At 38.0% G+C, this 16,840-nt stretch overlaps 1 protein-coding gene across 6 annotated transcripts in view; it reads right to left on the reverse strand.

Annotated features, from left to right (window-relative positions):
* Positions 1 to 5,458: 5,458 nt before the first annotated feature.
* Positions 5,459 to 16,840, reverse strand: part of FAT1 (FAT atypical cadherin 1) — a 104,335-nt gene continuing 92,953 nt past the window's right edge. For 5 of the 6 annotated variants that reach the window (XM_061992041.1, XM_061992040.1, XM_061992044.1 and 2 more), the window contains exons 20-27: positions 16,215 to 16,346; positions 15,943 to 16,106; positions 14,909 to 15,371; positions 14,236 to 14,389; positions 13,880 to 13,990; positions 13,026 to 13,657; positions 12,646 to 12,783; positions 5,459 to 6,932 (exon numbers count right to left, since the gene is read on the reverse strand). In XM_061992041.1, coding sequence (XP_061848025.1) covers positions 6,304 to 6,932; positions 12,646 to 12,783; positions 13,026 to 13,657; positions 13,880 to 13,990; positions 14,236 to 14,389; positions 14,909 to 15,371; positions 15,943 to 16,106; positions 16,215 to 16,346 — 2,423 coding nt within the window. In that variant the 3' untranslated portion in view covers positions 5,459 to 6,303. Of the gene's footprint in view, positions 6,933 to 7,880; positions 7,917 to 10,606; positions 10,667 to 12,645; positions 12,784 to 13,025; positions 13,658 to 13,879; positions 13,991 to 14,235; positions 14,390 to 14,908; positions 15,372 to 15,942; positions 16,107 to 16,214; positions 16,347 to 16,840 lie in introns of all 6 variants that reach the window. The other variant, XM_061992045.1, reaches the window with a different exon arrangement.

Consider the following 16,840-nt stretch of genomic DNA (forward strand, 5'->3'; position numbering starts at 1 on the left):
TGCTTTTGATCATGAAAATAAGAAGTTTTGGCTTTTGATATGCCTACAAAGTTTAAAAATTGAACTGTTAAATACAGTGTCTTCAACAGCATTATTATTCATTGTGAACTGCAAAGGGCAAGTTCAAGGGCTGCTTCTGCTCTTAGGGGCACACAGTATGTTTTATGCAGTGAAGGAGTCCCTGCCAGGGCTGAGGTTGAACAATCTTCTGCATCCTGTGGGTGTGCATAAAATACCCACATGAATGGGAATTGGAGAGAAATGGGTACCCTACTTATCTTTAAGCAAGGTACCATGGAGTTAACCTTGTGGTAAAAGAACAATCCACTGAAAACATGGAGATATTGTGAATTACTCTGAAATGTTTTGCTCAGGAAGGAATTCCTTCTTAAGTTTTCTCATCAGCTTTGAGAATTTGTAAGTGTTTGGCTATTAATGGATGTTGACATGCCTACCTATTCTTAATTGCAAAGCACAATATAAAAATGAGATTTTCAGCCTTGTACACTAGTCCCTTAACATGACTGAACTGTTTGATATACACTCCATACTTAAGAGCATTATTTTTTTACTAACTCTGTAGAGAGAGAGATAAAACTTGTTTGTCACAAGCTTTCCTTAAGACTTTAACCCTATTGTGAGAGATTATCCAAGCTGTGAGGTGTTTGGTTTTTGTTTTTTTTTTTTTTTAACTGAAGACCTTTCTTTTCTATATAGGGTCCTAAAATAAATTGATTGATTGAATGAAATTTCTGGCAGCATGGTTAAATTGAATATGAGAAAGATATTTCTGCTGTTTCCTAAGGAAACTGACTACTTGTAGCCAAAAGGAAAAAAAACATACAAAACCTTAAAGATCAGGGGTGCTTAAAATAACGTGCTTCACTCCAGATGTAGGGAAATAATCTCTGGCATTTAAAGTACAGCATAACTGTACATTTTCCTTGTTTGAGGAGTGACTCAGTAATATCTGAATCCAGGTACAGTCTGAGCTCAATGTCTGCTGCTTAACGCGAGACCTTTTCTCCACCTGTTTTGACAGTACGTGTCACTGCCACTGCCTTCTGGGAATATAAATTCAGCCCTCTCTCCTGCACCCTTGTGCTGCAGGGTTCAGAGGGGAGGGACTTTGGTTGATCTGCAAAGTGGCTGTAGACTGTTTAACAGGGGTTTGGCAACAGGATTTATTAACCTCAACTAGAACCAAGGAAGTGGAGGGAAAATGAACTGCTGTCCCCAAGAGTCTGAGGACGCTTAATCTGGAGTCTATCTCACTTCCTCATAATGTTAAAATACCGATGATGGGATTTTTAGAGTAGTCATTAGGAAACTCATGGCAGCAATGCAATGATACGTATGAATTCTAGTAGCCCTGTTAAGAGGAAAATCTTTTCCTAGGCTATTGAGGGCAGCCCAGCAAGGTTTGCTGTCTCCAAGATAAGATGGGTCTTTTGACTTGAGGAACACAGCTCCACATTTGTCTCTCATAAGATCTTGTGCACTGAGCAAGAATTCTCTCTAACTAAATCGGAGAAAGCCTCTAGGCTACAAATTAGTGTAAAAAATACTTGATACGTGGTCTACTAAAAGACTTTGAAACTGTTATTAAGATTTACTTTCTTCAACTTCAAGCAAAATCTGCCTCAGCTGCTCTCTGCTTTCAGTAGCTGTATTCCTCTGATTTTCAAAATTTATCACATTCTGCTCCTGTGCATGCCTGACTCTGAGCTGATAAGGTGTTTTTGTTCTTGCTGTGAGTTGTATGGGGAGGAGAGTGGATTGTGTTTTTTCCTGTCACCTTTTTTTTAACTTGTTCTTGTTTTATTGAGACACAAGGTGCAACTTTTTCAGTTGCCCGAGTTAGATAGTTTTCTGGCTCCTTCAGAGGGAGCTCTCCAGGTGGGTAATCAGTGAAAGACCTTGGTTTAAACACTGTTTAATCTAACTTGGATAAAGAAAGCTTTGTTCTCCTGCTTTCTAGGTGTTTCTGAACAACTACACTGAGTTTTTGGAGAAGTTCTGTGAAATTTCAATGTGACAGAACAGTGCTGGGCTTAAAAACATGGAAAGCTTAATACATACAATCAAGCTCCAATTATCAGGCTATCTATACTTTTAGCCCTTTTCTCTAAGAGTTGATGTTTTTCCCAAGTGAAACTCAGAGCAGAAGTTCCTATTGTCTATATGGCTATTGTGAAGAATTAATTGTTTGAGCAGGAGGCATTTGAACTTTTGTGCTATGAATTAGTGTTAGTGCTTCAAGTTCTTTAGAAAAAGATATGAAATTAGAAAAAAACCTTTTTGATTTAGCATTCACATCATTCACCATCTCTCCCTATGTGTTTCTTCAGATTAAATGCAAGCTCTGAAAGGAATTTATCCTGCTTAGCATATTTTTCAATTGGTACCCTGGGCATTAATGATAGTATGACTCATTCCCATAATGGGGCTTCTCCACGCTTTTCCTCACACTGACAGTTTCTACTCCAAACATAGATGAAAACAAGAAACTGAGAAATTATCATCTGCAGCAAAAAGTTGAGAGGCATATGGCTCAGCTGTGATAGCTCTAAATGACACTGCTTTTGTAATAATGGTCAATATGTTGTGTTCTCACCCATAGCCTTGAGTTCTGTGTTCCTGCTGTAAATGCTTAACTGTGTTGCGTGTGAAAGTTTTAAACTTGTGTTATGATTGAAATGCTCCTGTAGATCACATTTAACAATGGATGTTAGGCATTGGTAATCAATAAGCTTTTGATTATCAACCAGTTTAGAAATTTATTTACCTTTCATGAAGGAAAAATAATTCCAATAAGAATGCTCTTAAAGTTTTGTCTTTAAGATCAAAGCAAAAAAAAGAATTTTGTTGCTGTACTGGGTATTGTGCCTCTCTGACTTTTCTCCCCCACTCCAGCTGTGGAAGAATGAGTAATGCTGTAAAGATTTATGTCTGCTTCAGTGTGCATGGTGTAATGGGCACTACATCATTTTAATATTTTTGCAAAGGCTTGTGTGGGCTTGAAAGCCAATTAATGCTAAAAATGGGCAAGAGCTATAAAAAGAAACTGAGGCAACTACCTCTTATTTGTGTGTGTAGAACTTTACTGTGAAGTACGCAGACTTCTTGCTTGAAGGCTTCCGCTACCGTGGTGTGGCAGGCAGCAGCTGCTGTTTAGTGTGAAGAGTTGTGATCAGGACAGAGCTTGTGAATACAAAAAAACGGTCATCCTAGGTGCTTTGGTGAACTTATCGAGCACTTATCGAGCCTGAAGCCAGGTGACAGCCATGACCCCTGACAGAGCATGGACTGATCCCTGCAACTGTCTTGATTCAAGGTAGAGATCATAGAATGATAGAGTGGTAAGGGTTGGAAGGCACCTTTAGAGATCATCTAGTCCAACTCCCCTGCAGAAGCATGTCCACCCAGGTCAGGTCACACAGGAACACATCCAGATGGGTCTTGAAGACTCCAAGGAAGGAGAATCCACAACCTTACAATGTAAGTTTTTCTTAAAGCGGCTTGAGTTTCTTTTCAGAGTAATGAGACCTTGCTCCATTTGAGCCTGATGTTCTACATTAGCCTTCAGTTGACAATACTGTGAATAAAAGTGTACTTAAGTGTTCATATTCCTGTCCTTCACACTTCTAAATTTTGAAACACGTTTTCAGACCTTGCTGCTGTAAATGTGTAATTTAATAAAATATATTTGAAGGGCAGGCTTTTGGATTTATTGGGAGTCCTTATCAACTAAGAAATGATACACATCTGTGCAGGGTGTTCCTTCACTGACTTCTGAGGTTCATTCCTACTGAGGAAGAGATATTAAATCTTGAGCAGTGATCCTAACTACTGTAGTATAATATAATTTACTTGCAGTTCTGTAAGTTTCTTTTAAGCCTATTAAATTAAAAAAAAATGCTTAAGACTGAGCCTAGTCCACAGAAAGCTCTTCAGGAGCAGGGTAAACTAGAGCACAAGTCTTATGAGGAGTGGCTGAGGGAACTGGGACAGTTTAGTCTGGAGAAAAGGAAGCTGAGGAGATATGATCACTCTCTACAACTACTTGAAATGGGCCTTTAGTGAGGTAGGGGTTTATCTCTGCAGTAATGAATGATAGGACAGGAGGAAATAGGCTCAAGTTGTGACAGGGGAGGTTTAGATTGTAGATGAGGAAGAACTTTTTCACTGAGGTTAACTATTGGAACAGGCTGCCCAGGGTAGGTGGTGAAGTCACCATTCCTGGAGATATTTAAAACACACATAAATGAGTTGCTGAGGGACACGGTTTAGTGAGGGGTTTGGCAGTGCAAGGTTAGTGGTTGGACTTGATTATCATAAGGGTCTTTTCCAACTGAAATGATTCTGTTCTAACATGGCAGCTTACAGTCAGCACATGGTTTTAAACCCATTGATTTCAGCCCTTTTACATGTCATAATATTCTTATCTTCATACGGGCTAGTTAACACTAAGGAATATCTGTGGCTGGCTCTTGGCTGCCTCCTGTAATTCATCATTTCTATTATACAGCTGCCAGGCTGGAAGTTTTCTTCCATTTTGTGCACAAATAACACTCCAAATACATATCCAGTACCCTGTTCCCCCAGGTGCTGGAAGACCTAGGATTAGCTTATGCCTGAGAGAATCTAATATTATACTGTTCCAGGCTGCAGCATGAGACAGCGGGGGAGAAGAAAAAAAATGGAAGTGGAGCTGAAAGGCTATATTACAATTTCACTAATGTGCTAGAAATGTGTTCTGAACTTAAGAAGTATCCCTTATGCAAGAGGCAGAAGACAGTTATCTTATTCCTTTGGCTTACCATCATGGCAAATTTATGCTAGAGAACTCTGTTAGAGGTTTGGTTTATTTTTCTAGATAGAAAAGCAGCTGCATAATACAGGCAAACTGTATCCTGTCTGGACTACTTCAAGGCAGACTTTTTGTGTGAACATAATGCAAGAAACAGCAATTGCATAACAATCCCCAAGTTACTTATCACAAACTCAGAAACTGGCATGGAATTTTCAGCATGCACAATCAAGGGACCACTATTCATGAAAATATTCAGGTGATTAAGAATGGAAGAAAGTGTTTTGTTCCCCCCCCCCCCCCCCCCCCCGTATATTTTCTGGGGGCTTCAGAGAAAACACTCAGTAATTTACATACCTGATATGTTATGTTTAAAAAAAAAATGCAAACTACTGCAAAAGCTACTAAAGTTTAGTACCCATCAATCTTTATTCATAGTGGCCCAGTTTGTGCTTAGAACACCATGAAGTGGACAGACACACAGTGCCATCTAGCGAGCTGCAGCTCCATTTCTGGGGAGAGGAAAAGTTTTTGTTGGGAGCAAGTAACTTCATACAGTACAAAACATATACAGACTTAAATGCTGCACCGAATGCTTTGTCAATTGTAAATTATATAACAGAGATAGACAGAGCAAAGCTAAAGTATTTTATTAATAATTTATTGTCAGTAAGAAAGACTGGCTAATGGTAATTTTCAGTAAAAACCTTTACAAGACCATTGGATCACAAATATACAGACACTATAAAAACTGTGTCATGGTGGTTTTGGTTCTAAACTGGTATGCAGAAGGGTCCCCAACACACTTTCCAAGAAGGGAAAAAAATGTTTACAGTTCTAAAATACAGCAACCCATTTAAGACACTTCCATGTAGCTGACCCAGAAAAATAACAGACCTAACCTATGTACAATTGGAATCATGTGAATACGTTGCATTTTTTATAATGAAATGTCAAACCTCAGTGTTTGGGTGAATATGTAGCGATGCCCTGATTATTATTATTATTAGTCAGGGTGCTAGTTTTTAATGGCACACTAACACCACTAGTTTCAGTGGAAAATAAATTCACAAAATATCTACAAAATCTAGTTAAAACTATTAAAATCAAAACTGTACATAAAATTTACAAAAAAAATAGGAGAAAATTAACTGCATTAGAACTATATAAATAGATGCATCATGCTAACATGGAGAAGTGGTACTTGATTTTTTTTTTAACATAGACAATGTAAATAACAAAAAGGATGTTCAGAGACGGCACAGCCAACGGAACCCTGGGAACTGCACAATTACAGTAGGTCAGGAAATGGAAAGAGGCTGATTGAGGGAAATGAACTGCATGATCCAATGCTGCCATGCCAGTTTAGCTCACTGAAACAAAAGCATTCACTGTGGCTGGGAAAAAGAAAAAAAAATTTAAAAAGCTCCTGAAGGTTGTCCTAGAATTGATAAAGTTTGTTAAGAGTCCAGGCACTTTTGTTGAGTGTGTCAGACTTCTGTATGTTGCTGGGAATCAAGCGGAGGAATTTTCACATCCTCAAAATGACCATCATCTCCACTCTCATAGTCACTCATCATAACTTCAGACTCCATTTCACAGCATGCTGACACGTCGGAGCATGAAGCTGTGGAAGCATACACAGACATGGACATGTTGTCTACAGTGGGTGCTTCAAAGTCTCTATTGTACCCTAAGGTGTAAGGAGCATAAGGTTCTCTCCTGTAACCGCCGTTGACGCCACTGGTTGTCGTCTGAGGTTCTGACATGTCTGCAGGATAGTGATGGGGAAGGTACTGATTAAGGTGAAATCTCTGCCTGCTGCTTGTAGAAGAACCCAAGCTACCTATGGTTGGCATGTCTCTGGGTGGCTGTATTGACTCAAACTGGTCGCTGTATTCCGGTGGTAACGGTGGAAGCTCGTCAGGTGCAGGGAAGTCATCAGGTGGAGGTGGAAAATCGCTTTCTATGTCATAACCTCCAGGGTAATAGTCTGTATCGATGGCATTGGGATCCGTGTAGAGGGGAGCTGGCTCCTCAACCACTTCGTAATTTGGATACTCTTGGATACCTGGCAACTGAACACTTGGCATCCAGTCTGATGTATCCCAGTGGTAACCTGGAAAAGTAATTAAAAAAAAAAAAAAAAAAAAAGGAGTATTGGTATCTTGTCTTCAAGCCAGTCTGAACTGAGAAGTCAACACATGTATTAAGACAAGGCAATCACTGTGATTAGGACACTAGTTGTTAATTAGAGAGCAGTTTGCCCCCATTCCACGTAAGACATTCAACAAAACACAACTTTACATTACGCCATGCATTAGAAACTGCATCATTCACAACTGAGCTTTTATATTTTCTCAGACATCTCACCTAACATGGGAAGAGCTGTAGGTCACCTATGGAATGTGCTGTCACAATACATAAAGGTATAGAATTCTTCACTGGATAGCAAAGAACCAACAGCCTCCAACAGTTGAATGACAGTTGATGCAACATCAACTGTCATTGAGTAATTAGTTAGGGTGGTAACAGCTACTTGTTTGTCTTAAGAATACATTTAGCATATAGAAACCATGCTTTTCTTATGTAAGAGAAGTAATTTCTAATTAGTAAAGTATCCAGACCATTTAAAATGACGTTACCCCTTAACTGTATGGTATATTTCACAAATCGGTGTTGGCTCTACTGGAACTGCCCTACCTCAGATAAAAATCTTTTGACTATTAGTAAATACATTCCACATTCAAATACAAGAACAAAACAGGAAAATCAAGCTTAATCATGCAGAAATGACTGAACTTGACCCTCTCCTACAAACTCCCCTTGAAAAAGTTTGTATTCATCTGCTTGAAACTAGATGTAAACCTAAGCTCATGAAACAATTATTTTTCTCATCTGAACATAAAAAATGAAATTAATACAGAATTGTAGTAAGGTGTGAATCTAGCAAAGAGTAATAATTGCAGATAAATGCACAGCAAGCAACTGACAGTAAGTCTGTGTTAAAATCAAATATTAACAGAAATATTTTGGTGAACACCGATGAACTGCATGCAGAAGTCACCTCTTGAATTGCTGAGGTCAGGAACAGCAAAAGATTCTTTTGGCAGAATGAGAAGAAAAAGGAAAAACATCTGTAGTTAGGAATCAAATAGTAGAACCAACATGAAGACAATCACTGTTTCTATCATGTTCATGCTGATTTTGCCCAGCTTAATACTTAGCAGTACTAAAGTTGGGTTGTTGTTTTTTCTCTCTCTCTTCCCTGGGCTTCTTTGTTAGATTTAAAGTGCAAAATGGCTACTGAACTAACGCATAGCCAACCTGGGACATGGCTGTGTAGTGGCAAAATCTGCAGCTTCTAGTTTGCTGAAGTCCTCCTGTCAGTAGCTTTGTGCTAAAAAAGGTAACAAAACTTGGTTTGGCTTTTTTCTTTCCTTGTATCCTTCCCTAGTTTTTTGACACTGGGCCGCATTTATTAGGACTTACACCTTCAAGTACCTTGTGAGAAGACAGAAATCTCTCTTTTAGTGTTTGGCTTCCATACACTGTGCACTAGGAGACCTGCCTCACTTTGTACGGCAATCCCAACAACTCGCGCTCAGCAGGGAGAGAACTGTCCTTTGTTATCTGACAAATTTTATACCTTTCTGTCTCCAGGAATCTACATCCCCTATTCAGGTCTGTAAGGATGGACAATGCCTATAACAGAATAATCTCCTACGAACTGATACTTTTATCTATTCGTAGAAGACTGGGGGGACAGAGGGTAACTTCAGAGAGGGGAGGGGCACATATCCTTCTTTATTTTTTTTAAGCTTGCCTAGCTCAGACAACAAAAATACTGTCCACACTAAAGGAGATATCAGTCCAAGATCTGTAACTCTTAAAAACATCTCTGGCCTTACCTTCAGAAGGTTCTGATCACTAGTCTACTTAGAAGACAACACTTCATTTTTCTAGGGAAACTGGGTGTGTCGCTAAAGCAAACAGGCAGATTGTGGCCTTTATGATTCAGAGCACTTTTACCAGGGGATGGGGAGATGATCTCAGTCCTGTCCTCTTTCTATAAGGCAAAGACCCTTTAATGTAAAATACAGAAACACAAACCAGAACCCAATGTGCCCATCTTTTTAGGTGACAATTTGCTAGATTGGAGCTCTGTTTCCTCTTGCACTCAGCACTGTTAACCTGGAAGGGGCAGTGCAGAGAATGCAAGCCTACAACTGACCTAGGATGAGACTCGCCTCAGCTCAGCTTCCCGTTGGACAGAACTACTTGGGGATACTAAAGGAAAGGACTATCTGTCCCAGAACATGACCTCACTGAAGGCTTGAACAATGATTTCTGTTGTTTTAACTGGCACTTTACTGAGGGTGCTCAAAACCAGAACTCTGTATCTAAGATGCTTTGAATGAAGGAATGTTTTTTAAGAGTATAAAATTCCAAGTGTGAAGAAGTAACCTGGGCAAGATTTCTTTAATGTATGAATACTCTGCAATGAATAAAATATTTATCTTACAGTGGCAGTAAACCACTAAGCAACACTTTCAACTTTCACTTAACAACTACATGCATAATTTTTAGTTTTTGCCAATTAAAATCTCAGAGAAAAGGTAAGTTGTTTTATTTCCCCTGATAGGTTTTGCTTCTCCTAGTCTTATAAGTCTCCCTTTAATTTTTAGCACTGAGATACAGTTACTCATTAATTAAATATTCTCATATAATCATTAGTCTTTGCATTTGTCTACTTTGTTGTGTGTGTGCATACAGCACACTAGAGCTACCTCAAATAACAAACCACGGAGAATCTTCAAATACTCTAATTAATTGTTTTTTTCTTAAAATGGCTTTGTTTTTAATTAGGGCTTAATGTAAAAATAGAATTTCCTAGTCTGTAATAATAAATAGAAAACACACAGTGTAGATATTACTTCAAGACTAACCTCTGAAGACTCACGATCATGGTGAAATTACTTGCATATTATTGAAAATGTATGTATTTTAAAGTAAATAAAAATATTTAGCATTTTCATAAACTCACGTGCCCCTTCATTGCTACTATTATTTTGTAAAGAATTTGTGTTTTTCAGAGTGGTCGATTCTTAAATGTTAGCAGAAAAGAGATGAAATTCCATTCAAAATGGCAACTTCACCATATTCCAACTTCTAAACACACATACAATGCACACGCACAAATATATGTGTGTGTGTATAAATACACCCAAATACGCCTTTCAGATACTGACATAAGGCTGGGTAGTAAGTAATGACTTAACTCAAAAGGGATTTGTATGAGTATATACCTCAACTACACACTAGAAATTATTTTTTCTGCTAAAGACATGGATCAGAAGACCAGGGAAGTGAGTACTGGTATCAGACTACTCCCGTTCTGCTCAGCCGGATGAGGTGCCAACAGATGTGGGTGGGAAAAGAAAAGCAAGTGGAGGCTGTTGCTTTTCCATCTACTGTAGCACATGTAATTGCCTTTGATGCTGTCTCAATTCTGCTGGGAGCTTTAGTATGAGTATTTTCAGAAGAGAGTAAGCACCAAAATCTTTTTATGTCAATTCCATTTTTTTCCCCCACTTTGAAACCTGACCACAAGGTTGCTACAGCATACATATGAAAATATGAACAGACATACAACAGAAATACATTCTTTGCTAAAACTTATCAGAAAGTCCAGATAAATACTACTTTATAACTCTTATCTGCTACATTACTAGAAGACAAACGTGCATTATTCTGCCAAAGCAGTAAATAAATATGAAAACATATATATACCTTCTTTTTCCACCGAGTCAACAACAGCATTGACAAGGTGTATTACAGTCACTACGGAAGCTTGTAAAAGGTATAAAAGGAGCAAATTAAAACAAACCTATAGTTAACATCACTTTAAACAACATACAGATATAAAAAAAAATACTGTAAAACTGCAGTTCATTACTACTTTATAGAGCAAGATAACTGGTGTACATATACATTTACTCTCTATCTAGAAAACAATTGCATATAAAACACATCTCTCAACCTGAATTTTATTCTTGATAAACATGGAAAAGTACTTGTAACTGCTCCTGAAGCAGATTCTGCATGAGCACAAAGCTGCTTTAGGTGCGTCAGAACTTCTGAAACGTCACCTAAACATACCATTTGCATAATACTTCAATCCAGATGGCAGTAAACTAGGCTTTTCTAAAGGCTTGTTGTAGTTGAATTAAAGAGTATTGAATTAGGCTTCCCTTTTGAGATTGCAAACCTCTTTTTTTTTTTCTTTTCTCCTCCCTCAGTGGAAGACCAAGGGAAGATATTTTAATTGAAATGAACTAAAATGCTAGAATGTGAAAACTATTAACTGCAAACTTCTGTTGCTGACCTAACTTCTGTGCAAACAGTAACAATACCAAATTCAGGTTGTGACACTCTTATTTAAAAACAACCAAAATTATGGTATTTTATATGTCTTCTCTTTCCCAAGCTACTTTTGGAAGACAGAAGGATTTACTCTTACAGGGTAGGATGACATAAGCACATGCAATTTGCTTGCATGGCTCAGGAATTAGATTTTAAACTAAAATTCACAATCTATGAAAAAGGAAGGAATAATATCTATGACACTACAGCTATTTATCTTAAAACAATGTATTAATGAGTAAATAAATCCATGACACGAAATGTGAGTAAGACTGTATCAAATACATGGAATGGAGAGGAGTGGAGAACATCATGTACCACACAACACTTCAAAACACAGGAAAAAAGTTGAAAGTTGGTATCAGGACTACTGATGAGTACTGTAAGCATACCATTTTACTTTCACCAATCATGAACACAGATGTTTCTTTTCATGCTGTTAAGAAAAAATATCTCTACTTCATTGAGAAGCAGAACATTATTTATTCCTAAGCTAAATGAATTAAGTTATGAGATAACTGTGGCTTTGTCCAATCAGTCTGCAATATTTCTGAATACACAGATGTATTCACACACTTATATCAACTGTAAAAGCATCTGTCACCACAATGGAAAGTAAAAGACTTCCAATCAGTAATAATTAAACCCACAAATATGTATGCTAATTATATTTTGATGGACTGGAGGTGTGATTGAAATAAATGTTTATTTTTATAATGGCTTTTTTCAAGAAATGATTTTTTAAAATTCATTTTAATCATGGTGAAAGACAAATATACTGTTCTACTATAACAAATTTTGTGCAGCTTCCTTCATTACTAAAGTAATCAAACTTACAAGCAGTCCCTTAAACTCTGCTCTCACTCAGAACTGATCTGATCCATATGGGAGCTGAGGTCGCAGCAAGAAAAAGAGAAGGAAACAAATGAAACTGTAACAGCAGAAAGCTTTTTACCAAGAGCTGAATGTCAAAGCGAAAGTTACGATTTGTGCAGAGGCCATTTTTAAAATTCACTGTGTTCTCGCAGAAGGTGACAACCATTCTGTGGTAACTAATGATTATCTAGAAGAGTTTCTCAAATTTGAACAAGATTTTAACACCTTTTAAAGACAAGGCTCTGAACACCTTGTGCTGCAATTTCACTGTTAAAATTCTAACAGCAGAATAGTTATATTTAATGTTAAGGTAAAATCATTAACACGAGGTGTGAGACAGGCAAAATCCTTTCAAAAAATAACATATCTGCCATTAACATAAGTATATACAGATATATATTAAATAAGTTATTATTTAATATATATTTCATATATATAAGCCCTATTGATAAGTAGATATAAGTAGAAGTAGATATAAGACAGAACAAATGAATGCAAGCAGCAGTAGAGAATGCTTGTATTTTACATACCGTTATCATCACATGATTCAGACTGGAAGGAGCTGAGAGACTGGACCTCAGACATGCTTTCTCTAGCACTGTAAGGATGGGAGCTCTTTTCATCCAGAGGCTTTTTTGAAAGGCAGGGGTCAAGATCTACTACTTTAGCTGAAAGAAAAATTTTCAAGTGAGATGATCAACAGATTCTAGATTAAAGAATCAATAATATTTAAGGATTATATCTACATGTTTTTACAGAATTTAATAGAGCCTGATCAAACTCAAACCCCAATAAAGTCATAATGCCTTTTGTACCCCAACAAACAACAGGAGATTTTGCACTCATAGCAGCAGGTGTGTACCAGCACACACCTTTAACAGAAAAGTAATACAATGAGAACATTTCTTACTGTCATAGTCAAAATCCCAGCTGGGTTTCTGTATTGAATCGCTGTCTGAAGGAGAGTTGGAGGGAGGTGGTGGTGGCAAATTTGGTGCTACACTGCAAACAGCTACAGCTTTCCGATGACCATGTACAGAATCTGGGTTAAAAGTACTAAATTCTGGGTGCTCGGGGATGGCAGACCCCTCAAAAGAATTCCTGTCAAGATTGTTCCTGGAGTCGCTTGGAATGCTTGGAGTGTATGAAATGGGACGAACAGGAACCTGTGGTGGGATGTCAGAATAGATGTTCTTATTCAATTTTGCATCAAAATAAGGTCTTTGCAAGAAAGCTGTTGTAGTCCCTAGTTGCTTGTCTTCAGGTTCTGGTTGTTGCTTCTTCTTTCTGCTAATCACTTTGCGGCAAACAACAAAAATCACTACTAACAAGAATATTCCTGCGATGAAAACAATAATCCCAATCACTTCAGCTAAGCTAATGTTCCAAGATGTTGAAACGTATTTGTTAAGAACAATTTCTGTGCAGTGTTTTCCTCCAAATCCACGGCTGCAATTGCAGTGATAGGAACCATAAGTATTCTCACAAAGGGCACCATTAAGACATGGGTTTTCTACGCATTCATCGACATCAGCCAGGCACCTATCAGAAACAGAACAGAGCGAAGCTATTTAGTTTATATCAGTAGTCTTTACTGTAATCTCCTTGTTCTTAACGATTCTAGATATGTTTAATATCCAGTACTGGACACTAACTGGCAATCTGCTATTTTATCATCGTTCCAGATTTCAACCAGTTTAAGCTGTTAATTTAAGGTGTTAATTTAAGCTGTTAAAAATTCAAGATATGTGGAATACTACCTACCTTTCTCCATGAAAGCCTGCTTCACACTCACAAACAGGTCCATCCAAACTGTCAATACACCTGCCACTGTTTTTACAAGGATTATCTTTGCAATATGGACCTAGCTGGCACCTGGAAAGGCAAAAAAACCCCAGGGGGTGAGGTGAGAGGGAAGGCGTGAATGAACCATTACCTCACTGAAAGTGAGTATATATAGTGTGGGATTCAGGGATGTAACATTAACTTCAACTAACTCTAGTGAGTTTCAAAGTCTGAGCCTTACGTAGGAAACAGATAAAAAAGAAAATGGAAAAAGTGTTAAATTTGTAGCCTGTTCTCTAGGAGGTTCATTGGTACAATAAACCTTACAAACGTACCTCTGGCCAGTGTATTGTCCTCGGCACTGGCAGATAAAATCGTCACTGACCGGGATACAAGTACCACCATAAAGGCAGGGGTTGGAAGCACATGGGTTGACACTTACATCACAGTGAGTTCCCATAAACAAAGGTGCACACTTGCAGTAGTAACCTGAAATCAAACACAGTCTTTTTGAAAGATACACATGGCTTTACTCTATTTAAGACAAAATCCTCCCTGCCCACCTACAAATTTAAGATAAAATCCTCCTTGTCTAGCTACCTGTTTGAAGAGAGAGGAGATGGGAAAAAATAGGAATATTCCTATTGAATGTCTAACGATATGGCTTTTATTTAACATTATGGAAGGATAACTTTCATTTCTCTCACAAACCTCAAGCCTGTTATAGTGATTTCTTAATTTTTAAAGGTGGACTCTAAAGTAGGCAGTTAAGAGTACAGACCCCAGGTGTTGACAATGAAGACTAAATCCTCACTGTCTGATGGACTTCGTCTACTTCATACCTCAAAGAACACAGGCAGACACAGCCTGCCTATCTACTCAATAACCAACCTTCTACAGCTCTCTGGAAAAACAAGAATTATTCACGAAGTTGTTTTGTCCTTCAAGGCAGGGAAATGGAAATGCAGTTTTGAAAACTATCAGTAGAAAAGTATAGCACAGGCTTACCTCCGTTTGACAGTGCATTGCAAATGCCTCCATTCTGACATGGGCTGCTTGAACAACCTTCTGTGGTAGTCAGTAAGCATCCAGGAGTCACATCTACAGATTCTTCGATGTGTGCATAATTTCGTGACTTACTGTTTAAGGGCAGCTCTTGGCCATTAAGTACAACAGAATCCATACAGCCTCTGAAACCATTGCTAACCTGAGGACTTCTACCATGTCTTGTTCCTTGCTGACGAATATGACCACCAAAATACACATGATTATCTAGGTTGAGTGTCCTAAGTGTACCAGGAGCAGTACCAGATGCAGTATGCACCCTATCCAGAACAAGTCGTGCGTAATTTCCGTCCACTTCAAGAGATACTGAATGCCACTGGCCATCATTTATCTGAATGCTCTGGACGGAGACAATCCCAGGTCCACTGCCACAATCAAATTTATATTGCAGCCTTCCATGGTGAATCTACAGAGGAAAGCCACAACATCAGCAAGTGGTCTGCAAGCCAAAGAGTATAAAATATTGATGCCTATAAAAGTTTGTTTGCCGCGGAGACAGGATGATGACGGTGTTCATAAAAGGCAGTTTAATAACACTGTATTCCAAATAGTTGCAGTGATTGTGATTAATTCTGTGTAGTTCTTTTCATTAAAATTATATGCTTTGTACATTCTTTCCTCTAGTAAAGAAGTCACAGATCATCATCAAACGGTTACAATACTCCAGAAGACCTTTCATCTTATGCTTTAAGTGACTTTTTCTGCATGGACTTAATGAGTATTTTAAGCAAATCAATTTAAAGTTGTTATTTAAAATAGATAAGGCAGTGTTTTAAAACATTAAATAAAACAAATTATTTTTTACAGATTAAAAAAATTACGTGCAAGTTTGTCACATGGAGGTATAACATGCCTTGAAGGCAATTCTAAGTTGTAACACAACATCGGCATGATTCAATCTTTTAATTTGGCATAAAAATTAGTAAGAAGATGGCAAGCAAAAAAGAGGAGATATACAGTAGGAGATTTTAGTATACCTCTAAGATACTGTAGTCTGTTCCTCGAGCATACATAACAACTGCATGAGCAGAGTAAGTTCTGAGTCTCATTGTCAGCTTCATTTCCTCTTTGTTCTCATTTTCCATGAGACGGTATTTCACATAGCTGCTCCCGGTAAACGTCACAGCAGTGCCAGCTGATGCTATGGAATACAGAAAAGCATAAAACGTTTTAACATAGGACTGGAATCAAATTTCTATTTGGAAAGAAATATGGTTTTATGCAGAAATTTTTAGAGTTAATTTCTTACCAGGACACTGTCCAGCTTTGCTGTCTTGGCAAACACAGGAGTATTTTCCTTCCTTTGGCTCTCCTAAACATTCGGTACCTTCAGGGCATGGGTTTCCTTCACATACACTGTTCACCAGGGGACATTTGCCTTCTGCAAATTGAAATACATAAGTTATCTTCTGTTGGTGGCAACAGTATGTTATGAAAAGGGACAGTTATGTACAGCAGCTGAAAACAACCCAAATGGTATTTCTAACCATCAGACAAGTGAAGCAACAGTTACGTGACATGACTGTCACAGAGACTAGACAAATTGCATATGTGATAGCTGACATTTCATAGTTATCTTGATTACTCAGTTCAATTGGTAAAATTTGGAGACTGGTGTTGTGGTTTAAGGTTTACTATTACTATCATACACCATAAAACCCAACATGTAGATATCAAACACGGAAAGAGTGGGCCGGGGACAGAAGAGTGTGTCTGTATTTGAGACAGAAAAGGATGATTTCAAAAAGCAATGTTGTTTTCCTCAGAGCTATAAAACTGTATAGTTAATGTATATTAATGAATATTAATTTCCAAGTTCATCCTCTCATTCCTAGACAAGTCTGTAAGCTGTGTGGCCTGTTCCTCTAAGCAGAA

The sequence above is a fragment of the Colius striatus genome, chromosome 3 (assembly GCF_028858725.1).
Source record: "Colius striatus isolate bColStr4 chromosome 3, bColStr4.1.hap1, whole genome shotgun sequence".
Classification (NCBI taxonomy): domain Eukaryota; kingdom Metazoa; phylum Chordata; class Aves; order Coliiformes; family Coliidae; genus Colius; species Colius striatus.